Source organism: Astatotilapia calliptera, chromosome 11, assembly GCF_900246225.1.
Source record: "Astatotilapia calliptera chromosome 11, fAstCal1.2, whole genome shotgun sequence".
NCBI lineage: Eukaryota > Metazoa > Chordata > Actinopteri > Cichliformes > Cichlidae > Astatotilapia > Astatotilapia calliptera.
In genome coordinates, this window is record NC_039312.1 from 32,709,350 (window position 1) to 32,721,002 (window position 11,653).

An 11,653-nucleotide genomic window follows, 5' to 3' on the forward strand; every position below is an offset into this window, starting at 1 on the left:
CTAAGTTAATATACTGTGTTGTGTTGTTTGTTACGTTGTGATGTGTCATATCGTGTCGTGTTGTGTTATATGTAGTGCCGACGTAGGACAGTTTTTCCAATTTCATTGTACTACTGTACTATGTATGACTGTGCAATGACAATAAAGAGTTATCTTATCTTATCTTATCTATCTTACAACTGACTTATAAAAGAGGGAATGTGGTTTAAAATTGTCACTGATCCCTTGTGAAGTATAGTGATATTGTGGGCCTTTCTGATGCAAAGGAAACTAGCTTTTGCTCTGTTTCCTTGTTCCAGACATAGATGTTGTGTTGAGATTCTGCTAGGAGGTAAAAGTATATTCAGTGGAGCACCAGTCTTCTAAAACCACTCTGAATCTGGGTCAGATAAAATAGTCTTTTCTGTGGAGAAACCTCTCAGTAGATGTGTGTAATTTTGAGTTTAGCTGCCTCAAAGGCTGCTGTATAAGGATCATGATTATAGGCCACTGCGGTTGGGGGCATGTGTTGATTCCTAACATAAAAAGAGTACTGTGCAGCTGTTATCCATGGATCTCTAGTGATTTCATAAGCTTTAGAAACACACACAGGGTTGATTTTACCCATGTGATCCATTGTTGTTACCAAATGTCACCCTTTGTTTATGTTCTTTGTAAGATGGGATCTTCTCTTTGGGCACTGAGCTGTGCTTTTCTTAAAGTCCCTCCACCTCCTTGCCTACAGGAAGCACATAATAAGTGGAGACAAACACAGGAAGCAGGACGTGCTGCCGTGTTGTGAAGCTATTTTTCTTCCCTTCTCCATCAAAAGTTTAGGCTGCGTCACCTCCACAAGCTGAACAACTATGTCAGCTATTGGACAGAACCAGAAAAGCAACAGGGAGGAAATCGTCTCTCATTTTAACCCTACCTCCTTCCTCAAAAAACAGCAGTTTCAACCATTTCCCTTACATATATCCAATTAGTTCTGCCGAATACCTTTGACGTTAAACAAATACACTGTTGACGCCCACCATTTTCAATCCAGACAAGGCATTCCTGCAAACAGGGGGTCGTAAATATATCTTCTGAAGCTTTATTTAAAGATAACCATTGTTTTTTTTCTGTGTAGTTCAAAACCCCTACCCCTTCCTTCCTATCTTTCTGTTTGTCCCTCTTCTCACGCTTTCATCTATCTATCCCCTGGTGCCCGTTATCTACTGTGTTTCAAGTAAAACTCTGTAGCCGAAGTCCTATTCATCGTAAAGAGAAAAAAAAATTTATTACATGATTATAACTTTGTGATTAGAAAATGCTCGTGCTCATGCTTATATGTGGTCATCCATATGTGCTTGGGGCGCGTCTCATCATTAAATAATGTGTTAAAGTGCAACCATAACAGCTTGTACTCTTCTGGGAAGGTTTTCCACCATATTTTGGAAGCCAGCTGCAGAGATGTGTTTTTATTTATTCACAAGAGCAAGAAAGATGTTGGCCTCTAATGTTGGTTGATAAGACCCAGCTCATGTTCATCAGCAGTCTAGTTCATCCAAAACGTGCTGGGTAAGGTAGAGGTCAGGTCTTGTGCTGGCCAATCAGGTTCTCTCACACCAAAATAGGAAAATTATTTATGTGCAAACTTGAGGTTATATTAAAACAGGAAAGTGATTAAATAAAGTATTAAAGTCCAGACCAAACAGGCTCGTAACTTCACTGACAGGTTACCTGTTGTTGTTTGAAATGAATCTATGAGGTACAGTTTTGTTATGGGAAGTCATTCACACGAAAACAAAAATAGGGACAAATAAAGGGAGTTATTGCCTTGTTCCACTTCTTAAAGTAGTAAATAAGCTTGCGTCTCTTGTATTTCTACATCATGTTTTAAAATTACTCAACAGTACACTTGTAAACAAAATCTTGCAAATATCAGGTTGATGAAATGTTAAAAATGAAAGGATACATTTGAAATATACAACTGTTTAACACCAATATCTTGAACTGATCTGCTTGAACAGTAAAAACCAAAAGGCTCAAGAATGCAAAGAGCATTATCAACACGTGTGATCTGTAACCTGATACAGATAACCTGATAACAGGACTACTAGAGTACAGATATATTAGACCAAAACAAATGTGCCTCCCTCTCTTTATTTTTTTTACTTTTCAGTAAAAGAAAACTGTGCAAAACTAGTTTTAGCCAGTAATTATCATCTCTGTTCACTTGTGTTCACTTGACCACTCTGTGTGATTGCTTCAGGGTCCCTCACACAGAGCAGAGCAGCGGAGAGAAGACGCAAAAATGTTGCATAACACCAATGCTGCACTTGATCATTCAGCAAATTCACAACCTGACCAACAGGTGGCGTTATGTTATCTTTGTTATCTATAAAATAATCAGAAAACACAAATGTTCTTTCTACTACATCTTGGTAATAATGTGGAAACAAATGTTAAATGGCGTGTTACTACCACTAAATTTTTGAGCAATCAAAGTGATTTTTACAACAAGTCCAATTCATCCATTCCCACACAAGTTCATACTTGTGTGGGAATGGATCATCTAACATCTAACATTCATTGTGGGCAACTCAGGGTTCCGTATCTTAGCTGGACAGGAAGAGCTGGGGATCGATCTACTGACTTTCCAGTTGGTAGGTGACCTGCTCTACTATCAGAAATATCAAGTTATTACTGCTTAATTACCAAACTAATATGCAAGTAATTGTCTTGTGCTATATTAAAGATAAACCAATATTACTTAATTGTTATTTAGTTACTACCACAATGTGCATATATTACCATAGTACACTATTTATTACTAACAGGTTCCTATTATTACCACTATATTACTGTACGGTTACTAATTATTTAAGTTACTGAAGTATTTCTCAGCTATAACCAATGATCATACAATATAATTACTTGGATATTACTTTTGTAACTAAGTAGTAATAATTTGTCATTTCTATATTATTACCTTCTTGTTCCTACCTTATTATTCCCACTGTTACCACATTATTACCCAGATTCTTTTCTGCAACACCAACATAACAATTATCTTGTATAAAGTAAATGTAACATTTTGAAATTGTAACAGTTGCACATCCACAAATTTGAGTTTTACAATTGCTGCATGTAATAAGAAACTTAGCGATTTGTAGGGCTACACGTTAAAACAGAGCAGAGGAGTAGCAACATAGCAGTAGGCTTTCGCTCAGTGGATAATATGCATAATAATATGTTATTTTGTGCTGTTTGTTTTTCAGATGTACAGACTGAATGCTCAGGATTGAGCAATCAGCTGTGCTGGAAAAGTTGTCAAAACATAAAACAAAGCACTCCTGTTACTCTTCTACATTTTTACATTGCAGATAGTTTGCTACAATATGTTTGCTCGAAATGCCACAGGTTACTTTATGCATCTTGAATCACACATCCAAGTTTCCCTCATTAAAGAATGAACAAGAGGTCGTATTGGATTCCACTTGACAGCCTGTCCTTGGAGACAGCCTGTGATACTAGATACTGTTTACGGGGAGAGCAGGTGTACACTGCATCCACTGATCAGGCCACAGCATGCATTATTTAATGCGAGCTTCAGCAGACAACATGTGACACGAACAGAGAGGAAGTCTGGTCATTTGGAAAGCAAGTCAGTGTAACTTCTTTTTTTAGCTGCAGCATTTCTTGAGACTTGGTGAGAAGTAAACCAAAGAGCCCTGTGAAGCTGGGGCGTGAAGCTGGGGCATGAAGCTTGGTCAGTATATTATTAGGAACCAGTACAACCGTTTTGTTTCCAACGTTGGTCTTAAGAAAGGCTAAAGTTCTGTACGTGTAAGAAGAATTCAAACAGTAGTCTTGCCTTCAGCTTAAATTAGCATTTGACCATGTGTGTGTAAGTCTGCTAATGCTCAGAAAACCTCACTATCAGATGATTAAACATTAACAAACGCAAAGTTCGTGGGAAATTTACCTGTGCCCTGAACATTTAACTTCCTAACCTAAAGTCAGTTTTACTCCCTTTTACAAAGTCAAATTGAGGAGTTTATGTAGCAAAACAAAAAACTTCATATAAACAGTGCAGAAACAATGTCTTTAAGTGCTTCTTTAAATATACAAAGCTTTATGTTCCCTGCCTTACTAACATGGGTAGTATGTTAGTAAGGCAGGGACACAAGTACAACTAAGGACCATCATTAGTTTTGCAGTAATTTGGTCATAAACCAAAGTGTTATTGACCTTTAAAACAACATTTTATTCTAATCGAGGCTACTTTTGGCCGCTCACTTGGGACAAGGGGTCACCGCAGGAGATATCACCGCATGTTTGATTTGGCAGAGTTTTACACCACATGCCCTTCCTACTTATAAGATGGCAGAAAAAGAAGCATCGGGGGAGGAGCAATAGTATTACAGCACATCCTGTGCAGGATGTAAATACATATGCAGCATAGCATGGCTGTCATTAAAAAAAATCACAGCAAGGAGAAAGAAGAGTAAATTGTAACAGTTCAATTAGTACGATTAGTACGATTTATTCTTCCTCAGTCTGTTAGTGTCTAAAATACATTTTAAGCATTTACTTCCTGCTGAGACACTGCAGTCAGGACAAAAGCATTGGACCGACATACAGATCGTTACTAACACGTTGCTAGCAATTCCACTAATGCCATTAGGCTGTTTTTTTTTAAAAACTAGATAAAGAGATCTGTCGTGATGTTTTAATGTTATTGATTATTTTGCTCTGTTCTACCTGTTGTAAATGTCTTACACATCTGTTGATACTGGCTTATTTTTATGCAGTTTTTATACATAAAACTTAGACGTGCCTATAGCTGAAGTGAAGTGTTCAAGATTAAATTTCAATGCAAAATGAATTAAATGAGTTGTATAAGGGTTGCCACTACAAACACAATATTTTCTTAAATCCGTTTGCTAGCTGTTATCATGATTAACCATTAGCTCTATAACAAAAGTGTTTTCATGTATTCTACTAGTTTGAATTTATTCACTTTATGGTAAATAGCAGTGTTTGTGTTGCCATGGTGCAATACACACGCGTTCATACATCTGTATCTTGGCTTTTCTGTCTGAGTCACAGTGGCTTTATTCCCTTAGGGCTGAAAAGCAGCCTACCGCATCTGCTGTTTATACAGTCCAAGGCAGCTCACGCGGTTTCTTGGGACAATGCTCTAAATGCTCCTAGCTGTGATGGCCAGTGAGGCCATGGCAAATGTCACAGTCTCCTAATCCCCTCTCAGCTCTGTGAGATCTATTTATTGTGTCAACATCAGAAAACCTACTAAAGCATATGACTGTCAATACTCAAATACCATCAACACAGTCCCACAGAACAAAGCTCTGGGATATGTCACAAGTTCATCTGACTCTTTTCCACAGCAAAGATGTACAATGTAATTGATGTTTTCCAATACACACTATGCAGTTTTCCCACTTTGGACCAAACCAATCTGCTGAGAACAGTTCCACTGTGCCAACATTGGCTGCAGTTCACCCAGAGGGCAGGTGATAGTGTCAGGGAAAAAAGCCTCTTTCCACAAACACACAACAGTTTATATGCTAAACACTGCTACTTGTTTTCTTTGAAACCAAATTTTGCCAAAAAATACTAGTATTCTGGCAATACAAGATAATTTATCCATAAATGAGTTGCACTGTGTGTGAATGATTATCTGTCTCTGTCCCCGTGGTAGACTGGTGGCCTGTCCAGCTGTACCACACCCCTCACCCCATGACAGCTGGGATATGCTCCAGAGCCTGTCTCCCTCAATGCTGACTTGGAAAAGGTTAAGAAAATGGATGGAATTAAAGAATTCTCCTCTTTATGACAAATTTCTAAATAGTTAGTCCTGCAGATTACACAAGAATAATAACTTAAAAAAGAAACCTACGTGCATATAAAAGAAGGACCTGGTTGTGGTTTGAAATCGATTTCCTTCTAGTGGTCAGCGAATGTTGTCAAGTGGCTTGTGGTTCTGTGGCAATACTAATACTTACAGAGAGGTAAATTAATACAGTAATAAACCTTTATAAAATCTAAGAATCAAACAACATCTGTTGTTTTGTTCATGCACTAATTGAAAACAGGTAAAAAAAAAACCCCAACATTTTAGCCCATAACTGTTACAATTATGGGCGAGAGCTAGAAAGGCCCACTTTATTCTGTACTATTTTGTGACTATCCTCTATTTAACCAAAAGTCCGAAAGTAGCAATTTTCTATGAAAAATCATGGGAGCTGTTGTTTTCACAGTCATTTCAGATCAGGGTTGGACTGGGACAAAAAACCCACACTGATCACTGTATATCTATATCTATCTATCTATATATATATATATATATCTATATATCTATATATCTATATCTATGTATAATGCATATACATGAAACACCATTAGCTTGCACGGCACTAAATGCTATATTATTATGAATCAGCTATCCATTTAGCGAGTTTATGATATTCAGTAAATGTAGTTGTAGCTGGCGCCTTTTTCAATGGTCAGAACACATTGTGAACTTGTTCAAAGTTGTTGAAACATTATAAGATTACAACATAAGAAGCCATAGTAAAGATATCAGGTCAATGGCGAAACAGACAGGTAGCCAAGAAAAGTAAGATTATGTTGAAAAAAACATATTTTTCTGTGATTGTTGGAAACGCCAATGTACGTTTATATTTTATTTCATTTTGTTTGATTTTAGATATTGAAGCAGGTTTTAATCAGTAGTTTGTTGGGTTACAATATTAAAAGCCACACTTTTGCTATTTGCAGTGGCTCATGGTAAAAGCACCCATTCATTTTACCTGAATCCTTAAATCTCTCGCTTCAAATTACTGTCCTCCATCTAGTTTCTTACCACAATAATTGTATCTTCCTCGTCTCTTCCTCACTTCTCCACAGCTGGTGCTAGAAGCAGTAGCCTCCTGTGACTTTGAGGTGTGGTTACTAGCTGTTACTAGATGCTGCTGGTACTACTGTTCACGGTCCAACAGCAGCAACAGCTAACATGTTGGTTAATTTGACAGATTTTTCTGCATTTATTATTAGTTTCTTTTTATTCTGTCAGCTTTTCAGTAGCACCTTCGACACTTCTTCCACACGAAATGTGAGTGCACAGCGAAGGTAGGGGAGGGGCCAGTCTTGTTAAGAGATTAGATTGGGCAATGCAGTGTCAGTAACACAAATGAAGGAATGGGCTGCTCCCATTGCTTGTGCTGCAATTGCGCAAGTGGGCCACATCTGACTTGACTTAATCTCACACATTTCTTAAAGCCACAAACATACAACGTCTTTCTAATAAAATAGCAGGAAATAGCATTAGCTTACAGCATTAACTGCTGTAATATCCATTAGATGAATAAGCTATTCATTTAGCCAGTTACTACTATTAGCTAAATTTAGTTGTAGCTAGCGCCTTTATCGATGGTCAGAACACATTGTGAACATGTTGAAAGTTGTTGTAACATTTTCAGATTACAATACAAAGCCATAGTAACAATAGTAACAAAGCCATAGTAACAATATGAGGTCGTTGGCGGGAGAGGTAACATTACACTGAATAAACTTACATATTTTTCTGTGATTGTTGGGAACACCAATATACAAATATAAAACACCCATCCATCCATTTTGAGGCAAAGTAAAAACCATTCACCTGCGAACTTTGCACTTCAGCGTCAGCGGCTCTCCTCCCTGAGTGGCCACTTATGGTTCCTCTGTCAGGTGATAAAGGTCGAAAGCCAATGAGGGGCACATTGTCTGATTCCACCCCTGGCAGGTTATAACCACCTGTACGTATGTTACGGGGTAGCATGGTGCCAGCTGCTGCAGATAAGAGACACATAAGAAATGTTTTAGATATTTCTTAAGAAGCTGTTTGTCATGTTTCGGCTGTGTGGCAGGCAGGAGAGGACCCAAACGCAAACTCACAGAGACAAAAGGTAAACTCAAAAAACACAGCTTTATTGCTGGCGTGGAGTGGGACACGAAAAACAATACAAAATAAACTAAACTGGGAAAACTAAAGCACAAGGAGCCACAGGGAAAAATCACACAGCTATGATGGAGACTACGACACTGACAAAGAGAAACACAGGGCTTAAATACACAGAGGGATAACGAGGGAATGAGACACAGAAGGAGGGCACAGCTGGGAGAAATCAGGACTGGATGAGACAGAGACGCAAAACTAGAAACACTCACATGAGGCATGGACCTTCAAAGTAAAACAGGAAGTATCACACAGAGACGCGAACTAGACACAGTGGAGACAGCAACTAAGAAACAGAGACAAACCATAAGGCAGAGGTCTAAGAACCAAAATACACAGAGGGAAATACTCAGCTTTGAACACAAGAGACTAGACTAGAGGGAGTAACAAAAGACCAACCATGAGAACATAATGCACAATGCAGGGTGACAGAAAACAAGAAACTCAAACATGCAAAGACACACCATAAACAGAACAGAGGGGGCACAGAAAGACATGAAGGGCAGGGGAGACTTAACATGGGTTGAAACACAAGGGGGAACTAATAAGCAAATCAACATAGGAGGCCTAATGAGCTAAACATACTATAAACATCAAAATGAACTAAAACTCAAAACACTGGGTCCTAAGACCCAGGATCGTGACACTGTTGGAATGAATTAAGTACTCACATGTTCATTTCCTTATAACATAAAAGTATAAAATTACATTAGTATCAGACAGTGGTGCTAAAGCTGTGGCTAAGGCAATAAAAGTGGATCACATCAGGCCAGCAGCCAGAAACTAACTTAAATTTCTACAACTGACTCATTTAACATGTCCAAACTCATTATAGAAAAGCAATGTTTTCCTTTTAAGCACTACAAATCTGAAACAAACTGTCAGAAACACAGACACTCACTCCAACTTTCTAGGTTTTAGATCAAAGCTTAAAACTTGACTCTTTATTCCTGCACTGCACAGTACTTTTTTCTCAGAGCTTTTTTTTTATTATCTTGAATTCGATTTTTCTTCTCAAAAACTAACTTGTATTTTCTTTATTTTGATGCTTTTTAATGTCTTATCTTAGACAGTTACATAACAAATGTGAGAAGTCTAAATGTTTCTATTTTCCAGTTAGATTCTTAATAATTAGTTTGTTTCATAAAATGAGGAAAGGCTGTAACAGTGTACAGAATGATGTCCCTAAATGTGTGACCACTGGGCAGCTGGATTTTGTACTTAAGGTTTGAAGAAGTAATCATCAGTCATTTCCAGTAAATAAACTAACTGTAACTTTATGACGTATAGCAACGCTCGTCATATGTGCCTTGTTCCATCACCTGTGAATACTTTCACATGTTCGAGCTCCACATTGGACAAACTATCAGTTATAGCTTTAAAAACTTTAAGACAGCCTTTAAACTGCATTTTAAACAAAAGCAACACTCTAAATGGTATCCTGGAGTTGATTTGCTTAACACACTGACTGTGCCCTACAGCAGGTCTGGATTTGCATAGCAACCCCTCCTTCCATTTCCCTTTCCCCTCTTTGGTATTTAGATTGCCCTGAAGATAAACATCAAGTAAACACTGTTACAGGAAAAGAGGTGTGGAGCGAGACAGTTGGCGGGTATAGGAGTGATATGAGGGTGATGGAAATGTCAACCACAGACACATAAACAGTTATGTTAACCTGAAGAATTTTTATTAAAAAACATGCTAAGGTGCTCAGTTGTGCAGTTTGGCATATTAATAAATGTTGCGTGCCTCACAGTTTCTTCTTACTTTTACCTGGAGCAAATGATACAGAATGGCTGTGATGTGACCAGCAACAGAACAGCAGAGTCTGCCCTGCTAGCATGTTCAGATGACCTTTGAGCAAGGCACATGACCCATCTGATCAGAAAGAGCACGTAAAAAGTGTGTGGTCTAAAAATGCATTAATGGCACTCCCTTGTTTCCACTCATTTTGTATTGGTTCTTCACAATTTGTGTAACCCTAAACTTTCTCTTGCATAATGCTCTGTCTTTACTGCGGGTTTGTGATGGTTCATTATATTCTTGCTCAAGAAAGCAAGTTTGTACCAGGAGAGGAAAGGGGAGCAGGCCTGCAGGGGAAACAAAGCATTACCAGTGCAGCATATGATCTCGCTGACCAACGGTTATGCAGAAGTCTGAAAGGCTGCTATTCACTGGCCTGACCAAAGCAAACAGCCACATATGACTGAGGTGTACACACATATAACGCAGTAACTAGGCTACAGTAAGTCACACCCCATAGTGCCTATTTTCTGTTTAATAAATGTAGCCGTGGGGTGGTGCTACAGCAATGTACAGTCCTAATGACAGCTTCAGTCTCGATGTGGGCTGGAAGACGAGAATGGAGCTTGAAACTGTGAGGGCTGTAAAAGTTTGACGCGTGTATTTAAACACAGCAGAGTGACAGATGATGACATTTGCTTCCTGCTGCGAATCACTCAGGGACACGAAGGCCGTAAAAATTAAGAGCTAGGCTATAAAAATTAAGCAAATAGAGGAAGATAAATGAAGGAAGCTACAATTCAACTTACTGATAGCGAAGTCTCATTCGCAGGATGTGCGCTATGCAACCGCGGTCAGCTCGATCCAGACTGCATTGGATGACCGCCGGGGCAACTGGATCGGTGGCCAGCTCAGCTGAGGAGAGTCGCACCCATCTGTACCACCGTCACCGCCGACAACGACGAGGGAGTCTCCATCCTCCGCCTCGCCCCCCCACCCTCTCTCGCCCCTCTATCGGTCTCTCCACACTGTTCGTCTGTCCAGCTTTCAGCAGCTGATAGCGCACTTTGGTCTGTCTGCAAACTCCGTCCCTCCCTCCCCTCCCTCTCTCTCCGCCTCTCTCTTGCTCTAACGTCGCAGTTCCTGTACGTTGTGCATTCACTGCTTTGGCAACATACCCGTCTCTCCGGGCAGCTCCCACAGTGTGGATAGCGACACACCGCAACAGCCGTACGCGTCACCTCCGGGGAAATGTTACTTCAAGGACCAGCAGGCAGACAGCGTGACCGCGCACGAGCACGTGTACGCACAACCACACGCAAACACATTTCCCCTCATTTTTGAAAGTCTTTACATCCATAAAATCTTCACTTCATCTAAACGAACGCTGACTGCAGAAAAACAGGCCCCATTAAATTGGCTTTGATACTTTGATAAACCTATATATTACAATAACAATTATAAAGCAGTCCCTGTTAAACACATACACCTAAAAGTAAACCTGACCTCTGACCTATCTTCTGTATCACCAGACTTCATAAATCCCACGTTAGGCTACTGAAGCAGCTTAAACTTGAACCCTCAGATTTTAATGCAGGTTCTCTCTGCAGTACGCAAGACTTTTCACAGGTTGACCCACATGAAAATAATTTCCCCCAGGGATCAATAAAGTATTCTGATTCTGATTCTGATTCTGATGATTGGTAGGTGTAGCTTAATGTGTAGAAAAATTCAGATGGCCCCTTTAAGACTAATATACCCTTAAGGATATTTGCACATCCATATTCACAATGCAAACCTAGACAGCAGACACTCTTGGGCATAATCTGGGCTACTTGTGGCACTTTTTCAACAATACATTCTTCATTTTTGAAAAGTCAACACACACACATGCATGAAACAGTCTTTACCTTACAAACC

General features: G+C 39.3%; 1 protein-coding gene across 3 annotated transcripts in view; it reads right to left on the reverse strand.

The window, feature by feature from the left end:
- Positions 1 to 10,754, reverse strand: part of rgl2 (ral guanine nucleotide dissociation stimulator-like 2) — a 33,599-nt gene extending 22,845 nt beyond the window's left edge. Inside the window, exons 1-2 of one of the 3 annotated variants that reach the window (XM_026183789.1) lie at positions 10,543 to 10,754; positions 7,655 to 7,821 (exon numbers count right to left, since the gene is read on the reverse strand). In XM_026183789.1, coding sequence (XP_026039574.1) covers positions 7,655 to 7,813 — 159 coding nt within the window. In that variant the 5' untranslated portion in view covers positions 7,814 to 7,821; positions 10,543 to 10,754. Of the gene's footprint in view, positions 1 to 7,654; positions 7,825 to 7,929; positions 7,954 to 10,542 lie in introns of those variants that run through there. The other 2 variants (XM_026183787.1, XM_026183788.1) reach the window with 2 other exon arrangements.
- Positions 10,755 to 11,653: the final 899 nt, after the last annotated feature.